The 26,551-nt window shown below is 43.1% G+C and overlaps 1 protein-coding gene across 1 annotated transcript in view; it reads right to left on the reverse strand.

Moving 5' to 3' along the window:
• DOCK10 (dedicator of cytokinesis 10) overlaps nucleotides 1–24,126 on the reverse strand; it is a 242,564-nt gene extending 218,438 nt beyond the window's left edge. The window contains 1 exon segment of the mRNA XM_029069082.2: nucleotides 23,882–24,126. Coding sequence (XP_028924915.1) covers nucleotides 23,882–24,043 — 162 coding nt within the window. The 5' untranslated portion in view covers nucleotides 24,044–24,126.
• Nucleotides 24,127–26,551: the final 2,425 nt, after the last annotated feature.

Below are 26,551 nucleotides of genomic sequence, written 5' to 3' on the forward strand. Positions count from 1 at the left end.
ACCTTCCTCCCCTCCATATCCTACAGAAGATCACTCTCCCCACCTTGAAAGGCTTATTAAAATTACATCTTCTCCACGAAGCCTTCCCAACTAAGCCCTCATTTCCCCTTCTCCCTTCTCCCTTCTGCGTCATCCTGGCACTTGGATTTGTAGCATTTATTCACCCACCCTCAGCCCCACAGCGGTTATGTACATATCTGTAATTTGTTTTAATGTCTTTCTCCCTCTCTAGGCTCTAAGCTATTTTTTTCAATCGTATTTAAGAAGCGCTTACTTTGTGCGGCACTGTACTGAGACCTTGGGAGGGTATAGCACTACAATATATGAGACATATTCCCTGTCCACAGTGAGCTTAGAGTTTAGAAGGGGAGACAGATATTAATATAAATCAATTATATATATGTATATAAGTGCTGTGAGGTGGGGAGTAGGGTGGCGAATAAAGGGAGCAAGTCAGGGTGACACAGAAGGGAGTGAGAAAAGAGAAAATGAGGGCTTAGGGAGAGCAGCTTGGAGGAGATGTGCCTTCAGTTGAAGGTGGGGACAGTAATTGTCTGTCGGATATGAAAAAGGAGGGAGTTTCAGGCCACAGGCAGGATGTGGGTGACAGGCTGGCGATGTGATAGACACGACTGTGGTATAGTGAGTTAGGCTGGCATTAGAGGAACAAAGTGTGCAGGCTGGTAGGAGAGTAGCAAGGTGAGGTAGAAGGGGGAAAAGTGATTGAGTGCTTGAAAGCCAATGGGTAAGGAGTTTCTCTTCGATGTGGAGGTGGATGGGCAACCCTGGAGGTTCTTGAGGAGTGGGGAAACATGGACTGAATCCTTTTGTGAAAATGATCCATACAGCAGAGAGAAATACAGACTGGAGTGGGGAGAGACAGGAGGCACGGAGAGGTCAGCAAGGAGGCTGATACAGTAATCAAGGTGGGATAGGATAAGTGACTGGATTAACAGGCTGGCGGTTTGGATGGAGAGGAAAGGGCGGATTTTAGTGATGTTGTGGAGGTCAAACCGACGGGAATTCATTCATTCAATAGCATTTATTGCGCGCTTACTATGTGCAGAGCACTGTACTAAGCGTTTGGAATGTACAATTCGGCAACAGATAGAGACAATCCCTGCCCAAAGACGGGCTCACAGTCTAAACGGGAGAGACAGGCAGCAAAGCAAAACAGAACAAAACAAAAAAAGAGATCATCGAGATAGATAGAATCACGGAGATATACATCTTATTAACAAAATAAGTAGGGTAGTAAATAATATATACAAATGAGCATAGTGCCGAGGGGAGGGGAAGGGGGAAGAGCAGAGGGTGTGGGGGGGAATTAGTCATGGAATAAATACGTGGATTGAATGAGAGTGAGGAGTCAAGGATAACGCCAACGTTACTGTGTGACAGAAAGGATGGTGGTGCCCTCTAAAGGGATGGGGAAGTCAGGGGGAGTACAGAGTTTGGGTGGGAAGAGAAGAAGTTCTGTTTCAGACACGCGAAGTTTGAGGTGACAGGAGGACATCCTAGTAGAGATGTTTTAAAGGCAGGAGGAAATTGAGACTGGAGATATAGATTTGGGAATCATCGCATAGAGGTGGTTCTTGAAGCCATGTGAGCGTATGAGTTCACCAAAGGAGTAGGTGTAGATGGAGAATAGAAGGGGACCCAGAACTGAACCTTAAGGGATACCCACAGTTAGGGGGTAAGAGGCAGAGGAGGAGTCCACGGAAGACACTGAGAATGGGCGGCCAGAGAGATAGGAAGAGAATCAGGAGAGGACAGTTTCAGTGATGGGGGAGATGGGGCGACAACTGGAGGGAGCTGTTGGGTCAAGGGATTTTTTCGTCTAGGGGAGTCAAGAGCACGTTTAGTTTGAAAGCAATGGGGAAGAAGCCACTGGAGAGCAAACAGTAGAAAATGGTGGTCAGGGAAGGAAGAAGGGTGGGGGCAAGTGTTTTGATAAGGTGCGAAGAGATGGTTTTGGCTGCTCAGATGGAAGGGGTGGATTTTGAGAGAAGACAGAACTCCTCTTGAGATACTGCTGGGAAGGAGAGGAGAGTTAAACAAGGCAGGAGGAGAGAGGGAAGGGAGAGGAGCCAGGGAGATTTTAGGGAGATCATACCTGAGAGTTTCAATTTTTTCAGTAACATAGGTAGCCAGTCATTAGGGGAAAGGAATAGGAGAGGTGTGGAGGAGGGGCAGAGGGTTTGAGGAGGGAGTTTAACATCTGGAATAATTGGGGAGGGCAACTGATATGTGTATCAATAAGGATGGAGAGATTATTTTGCCGGGAATGAGAAGAGAGCAGAGTAAAAGCATGCTGTGTGACTCTGGGCAAGTCACTTCACTTCTCTGTGCCTCAGTTCCCTCATCTGTAAAATGGGGATTAAGACTGTGAGCCCCACGTGGGACAACCTGATTACCTTTTATCTATCCCAGTGTTTAGAACAGTGCTTGGCACATAGTAAGCATTTAACAAATATCATTGATATTATTATCAGTTTACTGAGTTGAATAAATACCTGCTGGTTAAGTCCTAGCTACCCTATTCAGAACTTCTTGTCTAGGATTAAAGAAGGCTGTCAATGTCTCTCTATCTTTGGGAATGTTAAAAAAGAAAAGACCCTCCAAATTTATTTAAAATGTCTCCCACATAAGGTGATTAATTAGAAAGTGGTCTGGGGACACCTGTTCATGGCTGATTAGGGATTCAGACTATTGCTCGGTTCAGCCACTATTGGAGTCCAGATCCAGCATCTTTCTTGCTCTTTAATTCTAACCACTAAACCACACAACCTGAAATTGTCCTGAGGATAAAATCCAAAGAATCGTGCCGGAGTCTGGGCTCATCCTCTGCAAAGGGATGGTAACGACTTTCAGCTAGAACTAGGCTTCCCCTGCTTGAACTTAAGTGTATCTCTGAATGTTTTGAGCATCTTAAAGTTGTAAACTAAACTCCAAAATCTGCCTAGCCAGTTGTCCCTTTATGAAGTTTTGAAATTTTATTTTAAGGTAAATCAGCACTGAATTTACAAGTTACATTAAAATATCTGATTAAGAGTTTGAGCATAGGTGGGACAAGGACTCTGTCCGGTCCGATTAGCTTGCATCTACCCCAGTGCTTAGTACAGTGTCCGGCACCTACTAAGCACTTAAAACTCTTAAAGATACAATATCATCCTTATTTTTCATCCATTATCTGCCCTTGTCCAATTCTCCTTATCAGAGCATTATCGCAATTCCATTTTCATCTAAAATATTACTACCAAAATCAAGTCTTAACTTCATAGATCTTAGTTCTAAAAGCATGGTGTAGCCTTTATGATGGAGTATCCATCAGAAACGATGGTGAACCGCACTCCAATCAATGGTATTTATTGAATGCTCCTTCTGTGTAATGGAAGAATTTTCTATACAAACCCACTAACTGTCAAAGAAACCATGGCAAAGTGATGATGTTGGGTTGAAATGCTATAGACTAGCAGGTGTCTGCCCCCCCGGAGCCACTGTGGTCTTTGTTTAGCAAGAGAGCTGGCTATTTTCAGCACTGCCGCAGGCACTCCGGTGGTTCCTTTCATTCAATCGTATTTAATGAGCGCTTACTGTGTGCAGAACACCGTACTAAGTACTTGGGAGAATGCAATACAACAATAAACAGACACATTCCTGCCCACAGTGACCTTACCTCAGAATGGGCAGGGATTGTCTCTATCTGTTACCGAATTGTACATTCCAAGCGCTTAGTACAGTGCTTTGCACATAGTAAGCCCTCAGTAAACACTATTGAATGAATAGAATCCTTCACCACTGATGGCCTAGCCCCAACAACAATTCCTCTACTTCTGACTCTTTCACACTCCTCTTTCTCTCTATTGTGGTGAAAATCAATCAATCGATTAGATTTATTGAGCTCTTACTGTGCACAGAGAACTGTATTAAGCACTTGGGAGAGTACAATATAACAGAGTTGGTGGGCACTTTCCCCACCCACAGTGAGCTTACAATCTAGAGGACAAGGTTAGAGTCTAGAACAACAGTAATAATACCAACAATAATAATGATATTGATAATCAGTTGTATTTGTTAAGCACTGTGGCTGTGCATTACATTGCAGGTCAGGTTCAACAGAGGTCCCACTCCAGTAATGATAATTATTATGGTATTTGTTTAGCAATTGCTATGCGCTAGGCACTGTACTAAGTGCTGGGGTAGACATAAGATGATCAGCTGGGACACAGTCCCCGTCCCACATGGGGTTCCCAGTCTCAACCCACGTTTTACAGATGAGGTAACTGAGGCACAGATAAATTGAGTGACTTGCCCAAGGTCACACAGCTGACACGTGGCAGAGGCGGGATTAGAACCCAGATCCTTCCGACTCCCAGGCCCATACTCCATCCACTAGGCTTCCAATTGGAGAAGCAGCGTGGCTCAGTGGAAAGAGCATGGGCTTTGGAGTCAGGGCTCATGAGTTCGAATCCCAGCTCTGCCACTTGTCGGCTGTGTGACTGTGGGCAAGTCACTTAACTTCTCTGTGCCTCAGTTCCCTCATCTGTAAAATGGGGATCAAGACTGTGAGCCCCACGTGGGACAACCTGATTCCCCTATGTCTACCCCGGCGCTTAGAACAGTGCTCGGCACATAGTAAGCGCTTAACAAATACCAACATTATTATTATTAGGCTATGCTGCTACTATTAGTGGCAGGGGATCAGGAAGAGCCCAGTGGAACTTCCAGGATCGAGTGGAGAACTCTCCCATTCCCTGTAGATTTTGCTTGTGAAGTAGATAGTTTACTGGCCACAGGAGTAGGGAGAAGGTGAAGTACGACCCTAAGTCTAGAGGAATGCAACAATTTCTAACATTTACTTTTCACAGTAAAAGACAATAACCACATTAGCAAGTGTCTCGAAATTATCATTATATCAGAAAACAGATCCTAAAAGAAATTCACAAACCATAGTCTACTTTTTTGTAGACTAAAAAGTAACCATTCTACTGACCATTCTACTTCATTCATAGTGCAGGAAGAGCCTGCATTTAACTGTCACGGTACCCGGGAGGACCATGTTAAAGGGTGCCCAGAATGAGCATTTGTCTTGTGGCTCATTGAAAATACATGTTCCCTTCTCCTCATTTTGGCAGGTTGCTGTTTACTGTAGAGGCTAAGGTCCTACAGAGCCCGATCTTCCTAGAGAATCACGGACACTAAGAATCACGGACAAAAAGACAAGTGTTTCTGAACGCCAAAGAATGCTGACGGCTGCCCACGCCAAGATGACTTAATTAGTCCTTGATATTCGTGCCATTGTTATTGGAGAATTAGAGTCCCCCTCCCACCCTCCCTACCCTCCCAATCCCAGATTCCAGCATGGCAGCAGGGCGGGAGAGATGAGCCTGGGGAAACCTTTACCCCGTCAGTCTCACTCTAGCCCTCTGGAACCGGCCCCCGCTAATGCTTCTTTAATAAATAGAGAAAGTGCATCCCCAAAGGCATCAACGCAGCAGCAACTAAACCACCAGACCTGGGAACGTAACCAAGTACGACTCAAGTGAATTGCCATCTGGTGCCAGCGCAGGGGGATACAGCTGAGGTTGTTTAGTCACGTCATGCTAAATTCAGCCACAAAGCCTGCCTGCCTGTACCCCCACTCTGCCCCCCACCATTCCCCAAGGATGGCATTTTGGCAAGCACAAACTCATTTGGAAAATTTACCCTACTGACCATTAACTCATTACAACAGCGTGGCTCAGTGGAAAGAGCCTGGGCTTCAGAGTCGGAGGTCATGGGTTCGACTCCCGGCTCTGCCACTTGTCAGCTGTGGGACTGTGGGCGAGTCATTTCACTTCTCTGTGCCTCAGTTACCTCATCTGTGAAATGGGGATTAACTGTGAGCCTCACGTGGGATGACCTGATTACTCTGTATCTACCCCAGCGCTTAGAACAGTGCTCTGCACATAGTCAGCGCTTAACAAATACCAACATTGTTACAACGCTGGCCTGGTAGAATTTTGTCGGTGGATGATGCACTTTTAGCAAGCCCAGAGCATTCGCCCCTGCCGGTCACTGGGGAGGTTTCTCTCATCCTGCTTTTTAGGGTGGATTGCATTTTTTTATACGATGTAAATGTTCAGTTCAACCCTGATGCCTTGCACAGCCTGAATATATTTTTATGCGTACAAATGGTTGCTTTTAAGAAGTTCTCTTGAAAATGCGATGCATTATTTAGCGAGCGAATATGGTTTTCATTTCATAGGATTACTCAATCTATATCAATACTAAACTGATTACCGTTATTATCTTATGGAAAGCGACTTTATAGAGAGTCACTGACGTCACTGGAACTTGAAAAATGGTATATTTATGATTATGCATCTGCCGATGCATTGTTCGTTTTAAGTTTTTGATTTTCCACAGCTTCGGTTTTCCATATTTTTTAAACTAGAACCGTCTGAAGTGTGTTTACTTTCCTAATAATTATTTTCATTTTGGAGACACAATTCCCACTCGAAAAACCCCAGTTGACAGTTGGAGCACAGTTTGGCCGGGTCCCACAGCTTGCCTTGATGCCCCATTAGAGGCCTGGGCACGGTCTGCAGGTCTCTCTGAAAAGAAGAGTATCGGTGGGAAAATCGACCCGGCCACTGAGTGGTAGCTCTGACTCCAACCGTGACCCCTACGTCCATCAGGCGGTAGGTAGAAGGTTACACGGTTCCAAGCTTTCTGTGGTCCTCTTGGCTATAGAATCGGATACCGAGTGAATTCCCGAATGGAACTGTCACATATAATCACTTATTATATGTTATAAATTACTTGTATATTCATATCTACTCTCCCCTCTAGGCCCAAAACTAGGAGAAGCCGCATGGCCTAGTGGAAAGAGCACGGGGTTGGAAGTCAGAGGTCGTGGGTTCTAATCCCAGCTCCGCCGCTCATCTGCTGCGTGACCTCGGGCGAGTCACTTCACTTCTCTGTGCCTCAGTTACCTCACGTGTAAAGTGGGGATTGAGATTGTGAGCACCATGTGGGACAGGGACCGTGTGCAATCTGATTGGTTTATATCCACCCCAGCGCTTAGAACAATACCACACATTATTATTATTCTTGTTAATCATAATAATAACTCCCCTCTCAACTCCAGGAGGACAGAGTAGCCACTCGCCCACAATCAACCAATCCATCGATGGTACTTGATGAGGGCTCACTGTATGTAGAGCACTGAACTAAGCGTGTGGGAGACCTGGAGATCCCTGCTCTCCAAGAGCTTCCAAACAAGATCAGGAATCTCACAGTCCCTGCAGCTGCTAGATGCTGGACCAGCCACATCACCTCCATCAAACAAAGCTGAGCTTAAAGGCCCATCCCCAGGAAGAGTTTGATGAGGCCAGTATACAAACAAAGATCATGCCTCCAGCTGTGAGATGATAACTGAGGACCCCTCCGAAGAAGAACTATGTTAACATCCTTTATTTTGTAATTTACTGTTGTTTTCTTTCTTACTGTTATTGTTCTCTCTGTTAATGCTTAACCCCATTTGGCTTCCTCTATTTGTAAATAGTTTCATGTCTGCCTCAGCAACCGGGGATGAATTGCTTGTGATCAGGGACTAGTCCTCATGTTTCTGTTCTTCTTCCCCAAAGGTTTAGAGATACAGTTCACTGCTCTCAGTGGGAGCTCAGTAACGGTCATTTTTGTTTCTAGTCCTGACCCCCACTTGAGACCGGGAATTTATACAATCTGTATTCCTTGTATTTACCGTAGCACTTTGCCTAGTACTTCACACTGAATAAGCACTTAATCTATATCATGTTATAGCTACTAATCCTAAATACAACTGACCACAAATCCCAGGTAGGGTCAAGTACTGCAAGAATCCAGAGTCCTTGTGAATTAAAACAAAAAAAAGTCTAATACGTACAACTTCTTTTCGCTGAGTTGTTTCACAGTTTCCCCACGGCCCTGTTGTTGGCCTAGTGGAATGGTCACTGCTACAGAAATCGGGAAACTTGGGTGACCCCCGGTTTAAACTGCAGTCGCTAACTTCGATTGAGACCACACAGAGGCTTTGCAATGGGTCGCAACTCCGTCTGCCAACCCGCACTTCGCAGTCTATGCCCCAGTGGTAACACGAAATGAGAGAACGTGAGTGGTGCCATCTGAATTCTGTGAGCTCGTTGCGGGAAGAGCGTGTGTCCACTTATGTCTGTATTGAATCGTACTCTCCCGAGCACTTAGGATAGTGCTTTGCACATAGTGAGCCCTCAATAAGCAGGATTGAATGAATGAATGAAAGAATGAAGGACTGATGGAGGTGATCCATCTTTACCTCCTGTTAAATGTTGGGTGTTTTTCCCATTTCATTTCCTTCCACCTTGCTCTCCCCTTTTAATTCCTTTCCCCTCTACTCTCACTCCCAAAATCCAGGAAACTGTTGTGATGCTGAGACCAAGGAGCCAAAAATGAGAGGAAGATAAAGATCCGTGGAACCACAAGGGTCCTTAGCAAACCCAGGTCTTCCCCACTGACACAGTGTGTGAACATGCAAGCACAGCCTATCGCTTAGCTCGTCGCGCTGACGTGGAGATTCCTGGATTAGACGAAACTGTGGATAGAGTGATATTTGGTTCCACAGTCATTTGATTTTTTATTTAATTACCCTGGGAATGGAATGTTTGCTTTGACCTGAGTAGATTCTGATCAACAATGGGAATTTCCATTGGAAAAAAAAAATACCCTCTCAAACATATACATGCCACATGGAGACTTGCCAGCTAGATGCTTTTCACTTCCTGAACTAACAGAGGGAGTGGGATGCTATTCCAGGTTAGGCCTTAAATAAAATGGAAAAGCCCTGCCTTAAAAGCATGACCTTACAGGTCATCAGCACTAGAGATTGCCTGGCATTCTGAAAAGACTCTCCGCTTGGAAATAGCTCCAGATACGGAACATGAAGACAGCATTACTGACTTATTTTTAAATGGTCAATTTTTCGTGGTAAACAATGAAGATTTGCTTCATCAGATTTTATAATGTCTGATCCATAACTATAAGCAGGTTACTTACTAAGACTGATATCCTGGGCAGCGTGGCTCAGTGGAAAGAGCATGGGCTTTGGAGTCAGAGGTCATGAGTTCGAATCCCAGCTCTGCCACTTGTCAGCTGTGTGACTGTGGGCAAGTCACTTAACTTCTCTGTGCCTCAGTTACCTCATCTGTAAAATGGGGATTAAGACTGTGAGCCCCACGCGGGACAACCTGATTCCCCTGTGTCTACCCCAGCGCTTAGAACGGTGCTCTGCACGTAGTAAGCGCTTAACAAATACCAACATTATTATTATTATCACTCTCGTAAGTACTTATTACAGTGCATACAGTAAATGCTCAGTAGATACCACTGATGGATTGATGATCCCATCCCCCAAACAAGTTCGTATATCAGTAGCTGCTCCAGGCCAACCCAACATCAGAGCAGGAACAGGGAGAGGCCAAGACTGCCCCAATATCCCGGTTTCACATCCATATAATGTATTTCTCTGAGATCACAAAAAACCTTTTCAGAATGGATTTTCTGTGGGCTGAGGCTCAGGAGAAGAGCTAGGGTTTGGACCTAGCCACAGCAATAAAAGGAATTTGCATTCATTTAAAATACGCCTATGTATGGAGACTGTTCATGAAAGCAATTTTGTAAGCATGGTCTAAATTCCCCAATTGGCCATAATCCAGCATTTACCATGCAACCAGTTAGTCATCAAACAGTATCGAGTGATGACAGTAAACAATTGTTTCTTTGGTTAAAAGTCATTTATTAATAATAATAATAATAATGTTAGTATTTGTTCAGCGCTTACTATGTGCGGAGCACTGTTCTAAGAGCTGGGGTAGATTCAGGGTAATCAGGTTGTCCCACGTCAGGCTCACCGTCTTAAGCCCCATTTTACAGATGAGGTAACTGACGCACCGAGAAGTGAAGTGCCGCCCAAAGTCACACAGCTGACAGGTGGCTGAGCCGAATTAGAACCCATGACCCCTGACTCCTAAGCCCGTGCTCTTTCCACTGAGCCACGCTGCTCAATAATTATGTGACTATAGAAACCAGGCATCTGATCTGGGGAAAGATGAATTGGATCTTATACGTCTTTTTCTAATCAAAAGAATGAGCAGGCTTGAGCCCAGTATGTTCAATCTCTTCTTTCAGTGACTTACTTGCACTGTTTTGCCAGAAAATTCCTTCAGGCATTAGGGACATTTGACAAATAACCCAAGAAACCTTAACCTAATCACTAGCCTAATTAGGATCCACAAAGACAATTTCTAAGTAGAGAGACCCTACGCTGTCCTAAATGGATCAATCAGCCTAAGCTTTCAAGATCTATAAATAGCAGGATCATGTCTGTGATGGTAAAGGGGATCAACGTTTCCAGTTTTTCTCTCTTTGACCCTCAAAGTTCCTTAGAAATCCCTCCTCCCCAGAGTCAGGATAAAAAGGAAGTCACAGTGTTAATATGTAAGACATTCAGTCCAACATAGCTCTTGCTCCTGAGAGCCATAAATTAAGAAAGAACTGCAATTGGACTGTTGGGGGAGATAAGGTAATATTGGTTGACAACACAGCTGACAGTGGGCTACAGGTATGTTTCATTTAGGAAGAAGCAATCACCCGGTCCAGGGAGCTCAAAGCAACTTACTAACTTTAAACAAAAGCATTCATTCAGATCGGCAGTGAGTCATCTATTCATGTATATTCTCCCTCTTTCTGTGTCTCTTTCTCTCCCCTTTGCTGGGACCGGGCTTTTGCTTTTGCTAAGGGGGCTTTTAAAATGGATGAGAAACAGCCACAGATGGTCTTTGTAGACACTTGAATTCAGTGAGTGTCAAAAGAATTGGCAAACATTTTCTTTTTCCCCACCTTTTTTTTTTTCCTTTTCCCCATCTCTCATCCAAGAACATCAGAAAAATCAAACAACGTGAGATCACTGCAAAGTCTGCACAATTCTACCGCATCTAAATTAAGCAGATTTCCCTATTATCCCAAGAATAGATTTGGGAGAATTTAAGGGAGGAAAATGGAAAAGATTCCATCTGTTTTGAGACTAAGCCATGGACTCTTAATAAAATATTTTAGCCATCGAAAGACAATGCAGATCTGTAATCTGATGCTTTTCTACTCCCCCAAACTGAATGCTCTTATGATGGCTAACTATTAAAGCAAACTTTCTGTCTTCATTCAGCTGGAATGAAGCGAGGGCAGAGTTTTTAAAAAATGTTAAATATTCATTGGTTCATCTGCCTGTCAGATATAAGCAGAAGCTTCACCTAGTAGTGCAACACAACAGATCAGATGAACAGAAGTACAGTTTGTGCCAGGAGCACCAGGAACAGATTTATTACACTCCATTCAGCTTTAAAGGCTCATTAAGAGAAATGCATTAGATTTCTTTTTACCCCTAAATAATTCCTGATTTTTTTTTTCTCTAGCATCAGGCTAGATGGTTTTAAAGGAAAGGCATTTTCAAAGAAAAGGAAAACGTGGAAAAGCAACTACCAGATTGAAATGCCTCACTCCGTTAGAATGGCCTAATAAGAAGTGGTTGCTAAAAAGCAAATCTTACAGAAGTATCTTCTAACACCAGCAAGCCAATTTGATTTGAGATGCAAGAAAAGGTATTTCACACTTCACTTCTCTTTTTTTTCACTTCAATAAGCCCTTCCTTGCTTAGAACTCTCTTTGGCTTTTGATCAATGCTTTTCTTTCTTTCTTTTCCCCTCACTTGTTTCACCCAGTGGCCTTTTCATTCCAGCAATATCTTTAGACTGGCCAGCTATCTTATTGAGTGTCTCCAAGTCTCTCTCTCGCTCCCATCTTTCTTTCCCTCTCCTTCACCACCTCTTCCCACCATCTCCTTTCTCTGCTTCTTCCTTTGCTTTTTCCACTCATATTTCTTGCTTTAAATACTCGCTCTCTTTCTAAAATGAGGAGGGAGAAGGGGGACTGCCTTATATACTGTTACAAAAAAATTAAAAGCCAGTAGTACTCTTTAGGGATGATATTTAATTTATTTCTATGACCAAGGGGGAAGTGCCTGTGCCAGTTCTACGGGGCTGAAAGTAGTTATGTCCTTACAGCTGATAAGCTATGGAGGCAACAGAATCATTGATCGTGGTCTAGCAGAAGGAGCTTGGGCCTGGCAGTCAGAGGACTTGGATTCTAATCCCAGCTCTGCCACATGTCTGTGTGACCTTGAGCAAGTCACTTAAATTCTCTGTGCCTCAGTTGCCTCATCTGTAAAATGGGGATAAGATCGTGAGTCCCATGTGGGACGGGGACTGTGTCCAACCTGATTATCTTGTGTCTACCCCAGCACTTAGAGCAGTGCTTGGTGCGTAGTAAGTGCTTAACAAATACCACAATTATTTCTATTTGATCCCCACAGTGGAGAAATTGTCTGTTGTCCCTATACTTCTGCTGTAGAAGATGAGAACTTCTCATTTTGAGGCAGGGGAGGGGTGGAGAGAGCGGTGGGATTTTAGGGGTGGGAAATGAGGTTCGAGAGGGGGCGTGCTTTAGAGAACCATTAAGTCAGAAACCATCATTTTGTGCCTTTTCAGCCCTGGCTGGAAACTCACAGCTACGGTCAGAGACTTGGGATAAGAGAGGTTGGGAATCCAATCGGAAAACCGTAGAGGTGCTCACCTTCGTCGCTCCCCCCTGGGTGGGCACCTACGTTCTTGTGGGTCGTTCCTTGGTGGTTAGTTAAAAATGCCAAGGGCCTGTTTCAGAAACTACCACCCAGATAGGCATGAGAAACCTGAAATTTAGTAGAAGCAAGGCCAAGTCAAATGAGCACAAGTCTGGGAATGAGAGGATGTGAGTTCTAATTCCAGCTCCTTCATTTGCCTGTTGTGTGATCTTGGGCAAGATATTTAACTTCCTTGTGTCTCACTTGTCTCGCCTTTCGAATGGAGATTAAATAACCATTCTCCATCCCCCTGAGACTGTGAGCCCCATATGGGATAAGTGTACAGTGCTCTGCACATAGTAAGTGCTCAATTTTTACTATTCAATGAATGTCTGACCTGATCTACTTCAGCATTTAGTACTGTCCACACAGTATATAGTAAGCGCTTAAGACATACCACGATTAGTATTATTAGTAGTCGAACTGGGAAAGGGAGGGTACCTACAGAGTTAAGTAGTTACGGAAGAGAGAGAGAGAAACGGAGAAAGGGATAGAGAGGGAGCGCGAAAGGAAGAAGGTGCCTGATGTTCCCATAAGGGTAATAATGAAACTTTCATCCCAACATCTGCTGGGCATAAGTGGGAGTGATCTGGACTGGGGTGTGGATGTAGATAAAAAGTCTCTCAGCAACATCCTCCTCGTCTCTCTTCTGAGCTTCTCCATACTCAGAATCGAGCTCCCTCTAGCTTGCGAGCTCGTTGTGTGTAGAGAATGTGTCCGATGTCACATTGTGCTCTCCCAAGAAATTAGTACACTGCTTTGCACACAGTAAGTGCTCAATAAATAGGATTATTAATAATAACAATAATAATCAAATGATGGCATTCATGGGCAGAGGACAAGCGACAATACCCCCATTTTGCAAACTGAATCGACTAGCCTTGTAGCCTGCAACCAAGTTGAAGCATTGATTATTTGGGGGAAATAGATGAGACACACGTCATGATAGAAAGCCTTTTGAACTATGCGCTTTTGGAAATATTCAATGGAATTAATATAGAGAGAGCATGGGATTCAGTTCTGTTTTTTAATCTTGTTATGAGAACCCGATTTTTTGATAGCGTGACTAGATATTCTCTTTTATACAGGACTGTGTTTTTCAGCTGGTCTGTTCTCTCCTTTCCAGTGTGGCAATAATAATAATAATGGTACTTATTAAGCACTTACTATGTGCCAGGCACTTTACAAAGCAATGGGGGGGATTCAAGCAAATCAGTGGGACACCATCCCTGTCCCTCGTGGGACCCACGGTCTCAATCCCCATTTTACAGATAGCTTACGGAGGACCCAGGGAAGTGAAGTGACTTGGTCACACGGCAGGCAAGTGGTGGAGCCGGGATTAGAACCCGTGCCCTTCTGACTCCCAGGTCTGTGCTCTATCCACAAGGCCATGGCACCTTCTACCAAGTTTTATGTCTCAGAAGCAGCGCCCACAGAGACGTGGGAGGGGAAGACTAGGGCACTCAGGGCCAGGAAGTTGGGGAGTCGGGGAGTCAGGTGCTCCACTCTGGAATGGAGCACTGGTAAAAGAATAACAGCCGGCATGCTCGTTCTGGTTTGAATTAATTCCTAGTAGACTTGTATTTTTGGAGTCAAGCCACCTGGATCGGGCGGACTCCAGACAGTACCCGAGTTGGACTGCCCCACATTGGCAAGTATGCCGAGAAGCAGACTCGCTTGCCAGGGTGCCAGCCCTCGCTTGAGGCTATGGTGTGGGGTCGGGCTTCCGGGTCCCAGGTAGTCAGTCGGCCACCAGCCGGACCGTCCGCCCCCGCGGTGAGCCGGCACTCTACGGGAGAGGTTTGGGTGTCACTCTGGGGAGGGGCCGGGGGAAAGCAGACCTGCACTGTTGTGGCACAGGCTTCAAGAAGGGCCGAAGCAGCTCTAGCCACAGCTTTAAATGCCTTCTCTCTCGAGCCCCCTTCCCCTTCCCCTCCGGCCGGTTGGCTGTCCTCGGCTTTGTTGGAAGGCATTGAAAGGCGCATCAGAGTGACAGTTCCTTGAAATCCCTTGGCCCTGCCCTCTCGTTCCAGGAGTTGAGTCTCCTCTCACCTCTGGCTCTGGACTCAGGTAACCTTGAAGAGATTGTCACAGGACATTAAGGTTCCACGAAGGATTAGCACCTTTTTGAACTACGACCTATTTATCAGGCAAATTCTTGCTAGATGTTGGGGACAATCACCTTGTCACAAGAGCTCCCTCCTCTTCCCCTGCTCTAGCTGATAAATTGGAGGAGACATGCATATGTTAATGATGGAAATAGCCCACATCAGATTTCATCATATGATCTGCAGGTGTCTCATATGTATCAGCAATGTTTCCTAGTGCATAAAGAATGGACCCGGGAGTCAGAAGGATCTGGGTTCTAAGCCCGGATCTACCGACTGTCCGCTGTGTGACCTTGGGCAAGTCACTTAACTCCTCTGTGCCTCAGTTATCTCATCCGTAAAATGGCGACTGTGAACCCCGTGTGGGACATGGACTGTGTCCAATCTGATTAGCTTGTATCCGTTCCAACGCTTACTACAGTGCCTGGCACACAGTAAGTGCTTAACGAATATCATTAAATTTAAAAAAAAATCAGATCCTGTCTTCTAGAGCCAATTAGAGGATGTGGCTCATTAGAAGACTGAAGAATCAAACCCTTCAACTGGATGTAGGCAAATCAGACAGAGGCATTCAGGCACACTCATAATCCCATCAAAGAGTCAAATACACTTTAGGCAATTAGCATCCCTGTTGCACACACAGATATCCCTAAGTTACCCCACATGCTAGCCAGTATTTCCTCCATCATAATCCATGGGGGGTCTTCAGGGGCTACCTTACTCATCAGGAGGAAACTAAACAACCTGGAAAAAATGACTAACCTTTATTAAGTAGGTTGCTTTTTCTCTAAATAGTATATTTCAGTCAAATGAGGGTGGTAGGAACCGTATGCCATCAAAGATCATACTTATGTGCTTACAGATCCATTTTAGTACCGGACAGAAGCTGAATGTCTTGTACCTATTAGTCTGTCTGTTAAAGCATAAGGTCCTTGAGGGCAGGTACTTTGTCTCTTAATCAAGTGTAATCAATCAATAAAACACTGTTATTTATTGAGCCCTAAGCCCTCAGGAGATTACAGTGCAACAGAGTTGGTAGACATGATCCCTGCCCTCAAGGAGTTGACAATCTAGTAGGGGAGACGATAGAAGTGGCAGAATCTAAGAATGTGTACATAAGTGCTGGAGGTGGAGTGATTATTAACGTCCTTAAAAGGAAAAGACCTTAGTGAATAGATGACGCGGGAGGGAGGATACTAATAGGATGAGGAAATGAGGGAAAGTCAGGAAAAGATTTTAATAAGATTTTGAAGAGGGGGAAAATGGTGGTCTGTTGGATATGGATATTTAAAATCAATGATATTTATTGAGGGCCTACTGAGTGTAAGAGCTGTGCTAAATGCTTGGGAAAGTACAAAGAGGAAAATCGCACTTCCAGTGTCTGTAAGGAACTTCCAAGTGTTTACTGCAGTGCCCTGCACCCAGTAGGGAGTCAATCCTAGTGATTGACTGATTTCCCTTTGACCTTAATGAGTTAAGGCATCTCAAAGTAACTGGTGCTTAACTGTTTTACTCATGGGATACTGCTTCAGATTGGTAGATTGCTTTAAATATCTTAAATACAAGGTCTTACGTGCTTTCAATAAAAATCAATCGGCACCTGAATTAGGAATTAAATTGATAAATGATGTATCATTTTTCCACTTTCTTTATCCTTCACGGCTTGTGTAAAAGTACCGTTTTCCATAAGGTAAACAATGATTTTACTGAATTTAAAATAATCTTCATTTCATACAAATAGCTTTGCATTTTTAATAGAAAAGTGAGTAGAAAAATAGTAAAAAATAATTGGTAGAAGGCAAGACAACTAGGTTATATCATGGAATAAATTAATGAATGAAGGTCTTTAAGAGACAATTTAGGAGTATTTGCTCGAATAAGGAAACTAATTCATTTAAGTAACATTACAATGTTATGGTGAATTAACAATCCTGAGTTTCCATTTTCCCACACTCCAATATCAGGAAGCGGCACTAATTAAGTTTCAACTATAACAGGCCAATTCATTTACCTAAGCGTATCTGTGAAGAGTGTGACTGATTTTCCTGTGTCTCCTTAAGTCTTCTAAAGTTACATAGGATAAAAACAGGGTTTAGCATTCATCAGAACATCTTTGAGACTAAATCTTCAGCCAGGCCTACAAAGCAGAAATAAAATTGAAAGCTTGGCAGTCCCATCCACTCACTATGATGCTCAGCACTTATATATTTCAGTTCTAACCTCAGCACTTATATACCTATTTATATTTTTATATGCATATTCATTTGTGTATTCAATTATTTATCCAGTTATTTCATCCCGATACATTTACACTACTTCCTGCTATATTCTAGTTCTTCCTCCCCCATTGGCTCCTTGTATCGCTTTACTTCGGACACCACTTCTAGCATTATTTATCCAGATCTTTCCTCCCGATACATTTGCACTATTTGCTGCTATATTCTTGTTCTTCCTCCCCCAGTGGCTCCCTGTATCGCTTTCCATCGGACAAAACCTCTAGCATCTGATCCCATCTTACCTATCTGTTCTCTCCTCTCACTCCCCAGCAAGCTTGTCTTTGCTTCACAAACACCAGCTTATTCTAGCTGTACTTCACTCTGAAATTTCCCACCTCCATCCCTTCACTCACACCAATTCCCTACGTTGGAACTCCCTTTCCACATCAGACTTCAGATCTCCCTACATTACAATTCCTTCTGAAATCCCCCCTTTTCCAAACAGCTTTCCCCAGTTAATTTTGCAGCACCCTCAGCAATATTATCTCAACAGCTAACTCTAGAACTTAAGATATTTACTCCATTGTTAGCACTCATGAATGCATGCTTACTCAACTATTTTGACCACTATACATAATTTATGTCCATCTCTTCCACTGGTAAACAGGGAATTTGGCACTTTGCTTTTCTGCACTTCACAAGCACAGAGTAGAGTTTACCACACCAAGTGGGTGCTTAAATTTTTTTTACTACTATTACTGCTATCCCCATACTAGATTCCAAGCTTTTCAACAGCAGGAAATATAACTACTCTATTGTACTCTCTCATGTCCTTCATTCAGGACTCCGCACAGAATAAGGGCTCAAAAAATACCATTGATCAATTGATTACTAGTATTCTTCCTCCCACTATTTGTAAATAATTTTGTCAGTCTTGCCCAACCCAATAATGAAGGGGAGTAACTGCGTGTTTTCCTTCTATTGTACTCGTCCAAGAACTTATTACACTGCTTTCCACTCAAGTAGATGCTCGATAAAAACCACTGATGATGGGTGACACCTGGTGAGTTTGGACATGATAAACTGAAAAAGTCATGCCCAAAATATCGGGGATGCGTATGTTGGGGGCTAACTAGGCTGACTTCAATACTGTTCAAAGAAAATACAAAATTGTTCAACTCTACTTATTTAACTATGGAAAAAGCACGGGTCTCAGAGCCAAGAATCCTGCCCTCTAATCCCAAACCTGTCACTAACATGCTATGTGACTTAAAGTAAATCATTCAACCTCTCTGGGCCTCAATAACGTCATCTGTAAAATGGGGATGGTACCTGCTCTCCCTACTTGAGATTGTGAGTCCCAAGTACGATCAGAGGCTCCATTTAACCAGATCGTTTAATACCTACTTCAGTGTTTAGTGCACTGCTTGATACCTGTTAAGCACTTAATAAAAACCAAGATTATTTTAGTCACTTTTTTCCTCTCCATTTTTCTGTGTCCATTTCCACATGAGGTGGTGTATTGATTTAATTTTTTTTGACATTTTTAATTTTTAAGTTCTACTATTTTTTGTTCAGTAAAACTTGATGTAGTCATGTGCAAAATCATCAAAAAGATCATGAAATCTTCTTTGAGCCTCCAAAGGGTTAGAAAATTAAAGATTTCCTAAGACTTTAATCACCCTCAGTTCCTTCTTACACATGAGGGGGCTAGTCACAGCTATGTCTAACCCATTTTGCTTGTATCCGCCCCAAATTTTAGTACAGTCCATGAAACATAGTAAGCACTTAAACAAATACCACAGTTATCATTATTATTATTATTTACTTTACTGCGGCCGGGGAATCTTTTTTAAAAATCTGTTTGCTGTCCACAAACTGTTGTTGACGATCTCCTCATTATTTCCATAATTTCCTCTTCTTCATAGTGGTCCTTTTAAAGAAGAACCAATCAAAGTCCTATTGCATTAAGTAGCATTTAATTTAAGTTGGCCACTGTATGTTAATTTAATGATACAAGCACTCCAGAGTGTTTTCCATCCAGTGGAAACTCTGATGGCCATTTTCATGATTTTCCTAAGTGTCCCATTAAATAAGAACAAGAATTGGGAGCACAAGTGAAAAAAAAAAATCTTGGTTGGGTTAGTTGAGGTTGCTTGTTTCCTGCATTTAGAAATGTTTACAACCTAAGCCTTACCCTTACCGAATGAGACATAGAGGAAAAACAACTTCCATAGCAATTACAACCTGAGAGAAAGAAAAAATGAATTTCCCAATTCATAAATAATATATACTTTCATATGAAGCTTCAAGGCTCTCAAAGTACTTTACCATCAGGGAAGTAGTCGCCTCCGCATCTTAGATGGGAAACTTGAAAGCACAGAAAGATTTTATAGTATACCAGAGGGCAGAAAAGCACTACTCCACAGAAGGTCCATAATGAATCCCCTCTCCTCCAGCCCCCACTTCTCCAATCTCTCCAGGACAGGACAACTTATAAGTAACCAAACAGCCAAAGCTTAATACCTAAAATTCATTCCTCAACAGGCTTATTATCTAACTTCTCATTACTGATCTACCAATCAACTCATCCCAGATATTACCCAGGAACACTAAATTGGACTCTGAGCCTCCTCTGTGTAAATAGAGAATACTCTGTGTGTGTGTGTGTGTGTGTGTGTGAGTGAGAGAGAGAAATGAGAGAGTTAGCAGCCAAGGGGTAGGAAGAGAAGATAGATGCTCCACATTCCTCATTTTTTGGGAAAAGTTCAGAAAAGAAGATTGGGAAGCGTAGACTGTTTATTGAATAGAGACTGTTCCCCTCAGTGAAACGAATCTTGCTCATTTTTCTCATCTCATTAAATTTGGGCACGATGGTTTTTGTGGCATCTAAAATCAAAGAAAACATAAAATTTATGTAGTAAAGGGTTTCCTGGGAGTCTCCGTCTGACATGAAAGATAAGAACCAGCTATGCTTTTCTCGTTTCTCATGGTCAACCTTCCTTATAGGCCAGACCAGCTCCTCCACTCACCACTGCCAAGTCACCTTCTGCGCGCGGCTCTGGTACAGGGTTCTTCCTTCCTTGTTCTTAGGCCCAGCTCTCACCATCCTGACTCTGGACTCACAGAATCAATCAATCGATCATATTTGGTGAGCACCTACTGTGTGGACAGCAACGTACTAAGCACTTGGAGAGTACAATACAACAGAGTTCCGTGCCCACAGCCAGCTTACAGTCTAGAAGGGGAGACGGACCCTAAAATAAATCAATTACAGATATGTACGTAAGCGCTGTGGGGCTGAGGGAGGGGTGAATAAAGGGAGCGAATCCAAGTGGAAAGGTGACTCAGAAGGGAGTGGGAGAAGAGGAAACCAGGGCTTGGTAGGGGAAGGCCTCTTGGAGGAGATGTAAGGGTTACAGCTCCTGAAATCTGGCCGGGGGCTTTACTTTACTAGTCCCGATCAACCTACCTACATCTGCTTCAGCGCGGAATCTGCAGTTAGCTACCTCAACCACTTTCCCTACAGGCGTGTCCTAAATTGGTCGGTACCAGAGGAATCAGTCAGTAGGAGGAGAAGCAGCGTGGTCTAAGGGCCAGAGCTTGGGCCTGGGACTAGGAAGGACCGTGGCTCTAATCCTGACTCTGCCACTTATCCATTATGTGACTTTGGAAAGTCTCTTCACTGGACCTCAATTACCTCGTCTGTAAAACGGGGATTAAGACTGTGAGTCCTATGTGGGCAGAGACTCTGTCAACTTGATTTGCTTGTATCCACCCCGGCACATAGTAAGTGCTTAATAAATACCACAGTTATTATTATTAGGTCCTCGGCTGACTCAAGCAGCAATAGGAGCTGCCTAAAGGAGTAGCCAGAAGGAGGAGCTGAAATGGAGCGTCTTCAGCTCAGGAAACAGCTTCCTGACCCAAAGAGGAATACCTTCATCCCCACCATAGCTCTTTTCCCCTTCCCACCCATAAAGACCCTGGACGTGCCAGTTTCCCCCAGTACAACGAGGAAGCCTTGGCTCCTCCCCGTCAGGCTAAGTGTATGAATACAAGTGCTAGGAATGAAGAGTGAAAATTTTTAGATTGAGGAGAGTGGCTGAAAACAAGAAAGCAGAAGAAAAAGAATATGTAATCAAGTGTGGCTTGATAGGAGAGTAGTGAGGGGATGACTGCTGATATAGTTAAAGAAATGAACACCAAATAGCAAGAAGACCAGTTTTCCTCGAATCAGAATCACATCAATTAAACACAGACAGGCATGTTTCCCAAAGGAAGTGCGTTAATCCACTGTACCACTTAAGTCAGCCGATGTGGGTTATGATAGTCCCTTCACTCGACTAATAAAGGAAGGAAAACAAATTTAGGAGGACCGTTAATGCAACATTAATATGGAAGTGGAGCAGTTGAGGGAACATCAGCCTCAAAATCGCCAAATCAGTTATCCAGGGCGACAGAGTCAGGTTTTTGGGGCTGCTGGGGGACACAGTTGAGTTCTGCGGTCTGCTGGGGCAGGTTGCCCCGTAGTAGATTGAAATATTTTACAGTGGAGTAGCTTTGAAGGCTGGGCCTCCTAGGAGCTCTGTCTGACTCCTCCCAACCCAAAGCTCCACCTGTTGCCTTGAGCCTTGGCCTGGTCTGCACTGCTCTGAGGGAGCAGCCTCCCTCAGTCACTTCCTGGATTCTTTGAGGAACAAGACCCAGCAAATCAATCGTTCCCAGACTCTCCTGGGCATCCACTGACTCGTCTAGGGCCGCTTTCCCACCCCGAGGCGTTGTTTGGAAAATAACTTTTTCCTGGGCAGAAATCAATACCCTATCGCCCTGAAAACGTTGTTTTAAATTATAGTTAGATAAGTACTTGTTTATCAGAGCATTTTATTCTCCCTGATTCACCACAACTTTAGCATTTCCTTCGTTCTGGGACAGAACTTAATGACAAGGATTCACAAATTCAGATACCTCTCATTTTGATGCTAAGCAATCGTCTCTGAGCTGAAGAGAAGGCACATTGCGAACTGAGAGTTAGAAGTGGAACCCCTCCCTAAAAGGTATATTTTACTCTCCTGTAATGACTCTTTGCAGTTTGACAGAAAACCGTTCAAATGGCATTATTAAAATTAATTTCCTGGGTGAGCTACAACTATTCCCTAGGTAATTCCTTCGGTTAAGCTTTAAGTTTTTTAATAAACCACATTTAATTAAGGACTACCCTAGAATGCAGATTATTTTAAAGTTGTTTTAAAAATTATTACTCTTGAAGCTGTTTTAATGGAATAAGTGAAATCAGTGTATTTTTCTTTATATAGTCACAGTATGCATGTGGTAACACAGGTTGGAGGCAAAAATACTAGAGAAATGGAAAAATTTCATTTCATCATCATTCCAAATGCAGTGCTTGTAAGGCAAATGCACTTTTATAATAAAAATGTTGGCATTTGTTAAGCGCTTACTATGTGCAGAGCACTGTTCTAAGCACTGGGGTAGATATAGGGTAATCGGGTCGTCCCACGTGAGGCTCACAGTTAATCCCCATTTTACAGATGTGGTAACTGAGGCATAGAGAAGTTAAGTGACTTGCCCACAGTCACACAGCTGACAAGTGGCAGAGCCGGGATTTGAACCCATGACCTCTGACTTCCAAGCCCGGGCTCTTTCCACTGAGCCATGCTTTTATGCAGTGAACATGGTTCTAGCGGTATTTGTATTTGTACTAATATTTTGTACAAGTTACCCCAGGAAGAAGACATTTCTAGTTTGTGAAATTATTCTACATAATCTTTCTTTTGAATGCACTTGTGAGGCTACAGTGGTCATAAAGAACGTCATGACGTTTCCTTTTTGAAAAAAAGGCTAGTGCTGGAAATTGGCTTGTAGAAATTGGCATATATTGACCTTTAACAGTTTGGCACTCAGAGAAACATGTCAAGTGGCAAGTCTTAATTAAAGATTTCTCAGGGTAAGGGCATTTTTTTAAAAGTAACTACTGGATCAGTGCCTGATATCTGACATCTAAGAAAAAAGTCAATTGTGCTAAACTACTCAGACCAACTGCCGTCTAAATTTTTGAAACTTCAACACACTGTCTACATCCTGGTGTGGAATTTCAGTGACTAAGCAGTTATATCTTCCTCATCAGAAATAAACCTTAAAGTAAGAAAAGACTCTTTGTCCTACATCTTATACTTGCTGATCAAACGGAAACATAATGAATGATTGGCAGTGCTTACTGAATTTAAATCAGGGACTAGATATAACAGGTGACAGCCAAAAGACAGAATCATGCATTCACAAGCACGGCTTTCCCGAAAAGGTGGAGGCACAACTAAGAATTCCGCTCTCCGCTAAAACGTGAATTCTTAATTCTGAGATGGTTTTGATACTTCCCATATAAAGAAGTGATTTTTTACTTCACAGAATTCGGGCTAAGGCTCCAAAGCAAACGGTTTTGCCTAAGTCTACAGATTCCAGTTTAAAGAAAATAAAGCACGGTAATCAACCAATCTGCTCTGATTATCTCTTGGAATTCAAAGTGTGACAAGTATGCATATTGAATGAAATGGAACTCTCAAATGCTTCCTCTGTACTTCATCAAACGACAGTGTTGAAATCCTCAGCAGAAGAGGATTTTAGAAAGCCAATGCATTCTACCTTTTCTGTGACAGCTAAAAAACCCCTCAACTCTTTTGAAAGAGATAGTAGAGAAGTACCTGGTGTCACACTACTGTAGCAAGTGCTCCTTATCTATGCTCAAGCATTTTCAACAGAAACTACACTAAGAATTCTACCAGCTAGAACTGTTTTCCCGAATTATACCATACCATGACGATGAGGGTTCTGGGTCGGCTCATTTCATCCTCGTTATCCAGGGACAGGATTTCATGTGACAATTCCTCCTGTCGTCGCCTACAAATATGAGGACAGTTCCTCTGTACCACAGCACGAAAGGCTTGAAGCAAAACAATGCTGGCAGCACAGCCCATAGCTGCATCCTGAAGCCTACAAAATAACTTCTATGTTTACGCTATGTTTGAAAAACAGTGGCTCCTTGTCTCTGGAATCAGACTACATTGCAGCTGCAGCCAGCTAGCTCTCCAATCGCTTCCTGGAGTCCTGATCATCTGATCACAACCAAATCGCTGGGATGCAGATATGGGAAAGATTTGATCCACCGAAACTAAAGACGTTCAGAAATATTACGAGAACGCCGCCTGCTCCATCAATTCGTTTGAAATCTCACGTTGCCCGGTCGTCACGACACTCCTCTGCTACGCTTGTTTCTCATAATGGACAGAATCGAAAATATCGGTTCGTGTAAATCAGCTCTAATTATAAGGAACTGATAAGTGTATCTGCAAATGAACAATTCTCCCTAGAAAAATTACAAACAGCCTGATCGGCCAATAAAACCAGCACTGAGAATGCGTGCGCAATATGTTTTTTAAACTGAGGCATTTACAGAGTAAACCTTATTCAGGGATTTGAACCGTTTTATTGTTTTTCCTTTTCTTTAAACCTCGCTTACATTTTAGAAATGCAGCTTAACTCCTCTGAGATGTAAAATCTACTCTGGCAAAGGGGCTGCAAAAATGTGCACCACTTAAGAAAAATCCATGTTAAAATATCCCTCATTCAATTAAGACACATCAGCGTTTAACTATTTGAGACTTTCAATGGTAGAGTTGTTCTGTTCCCACTCGTGCAGTTGTTTTGCAGACTATCACATTTTTACATTTACACAGGCAGTTTGTTTGGTACAAGAGAGATGGGCTAACGAGGAACGTGCACTGAGCCATACAAACTCACTTCCCAAGATAGATAGCGGTAAAGCACGTTAATGCTCTATCAACAGGAATTTCAGACGGAGGATAGGAGCTGCAGCCCCCTCGGTAGTTGAACGGCTTAGTACTGTCTGACTCCTGCCAGACAAGTCACTCAGAATGTAGTTAAAGTGATGCTTAGAAATCACATGACCCGTTTGGAACAGTATCAAGGTCTAATGGTGGGTATACAGTAAGATAATAGCCCGTCAGAGAAAATTTCAACTAAAAATATCTAGCAGAAAATGGATTTTCTTACAAATGAGGAAAGCTAAGAATCCCCTAGTAAGACTTTCAATGGTAGGAGGTTTTTCTTAAAACCCTTTATTGCTGTAATAGGAGCACAAGGAAGAAAGATGCTTTGTCTTGGGATGAAGAGCTTTGCCTTGGTCAGTGCTTGACTTTGGGAAACATTTACTGTGCTTTGAAGAATAACATATGTAGCCAAACCGACCTTATCCCCTTCATGGCATTATTTTATGCTCTACTTCATTTGGTTTTAATTGCCCAGTAATCCGTCACAACACAAAAAGCATCTCAGCTGAAATATTGGCAAGAGAAGTACAACGTACTCTAAAAATAGTCACGTGCTGCCAGTACTTTTTCATCTTTGTTTTGAACAAACATATTCTAGTATTGTTGGAAAAAAAAAATGCTCGCAGAATTGGCAGACACTGTACCAACTCTCCCAGAGCTTCCTCAAAGTGCCTTGTTTCTAATCTAAAACATTCATACTATGCTAACACTAGGCCCTTCACAGAGAAGACCATCCCTGCGCGTATTAAAGATACGGAATATCATACACACTGGAGATATCAGGCTTTCAAGCTAAGCAGCATGGTTTAGTGGAAAGAGTACGGGCTTGGGAGTCAGAGGACATGGGTTCTAATCCTGGCTCTGCCACTTGTCTGCTGTGTGACCTTGGGCAAGCCACTTAACTTCTGTGTGCCTCAGTTACCTCATCTGTAAAACGGGGATTAAGACTGTGAGCCCCACGTGGGACAACCTGATTACCTTATATCTATCCCAGCGCTTAGAACAGTGCTTGGCACGTAGTAAGCACCATAATTATACCATAATTATGCTCTAAACTTTAAACGTGGTGTGGGCAGGGGTTGTCTCCCCCTTTATTGCTGAAATGTACTTTCCAAGAGCTTAGTACAGTGCTCTGCACAGTAGGCGCTCAATAAATCCGGTTGAATGAATTCATTTGGCTTTTCTAACCTGGTTATAAGAGGTTGCCTATGAGGATGAATTTTCTATCAATAATAATAATGACAATTTTCATATTTGTTAAATGTTATGTGACAAACATTGTACTAAGCACTGGGGCAGGAAAAGCTGATCAGGTTGGTATTAGTCCTGTTCCAAATGGAACTCAAAGCCTAAGTAGGAGGGAGAAAAAGTATTGGATCCACATTTTACAGATAAGGAAACTGAGGCCCAGAGGAGTTAAGCGACTCGCCCAAAGATCCACAGCAGGCAGGAGGCAGAGCCAGGAATAGAACACAGGTCCCCTGATTCCCAGGCCAGGCTCTTTCCACTACTCCATGTCTCTTCACCCATATTTGTGTTTCTTTGTGACTCTGCCCCTTCGAAGTATTTGCTGCATTAAAAAAAAAAAATGAGTGACAAGGGTATAAAGCATTCTTCAAGTGGGTGGACAGATCA

The sequence above is a fragment of the Ornithorhynchus anatinus genome, chromosome 7 (genome assembly GCF_004115215.2).
Source record: "Ornithorhynchus anatinus isolate Pmale09 chromosome 7, mOrnAna1.pri.v4, whole genome shotgun sequence".
In the NCBI taxonomy this organism is placed as follows: Eukaryota; Metazoa; Chordata; class Mammalia; order Monotremata; family Ornithorhynchidae; genus Ornithorhynchus; species Ornithorhynchus anatinus.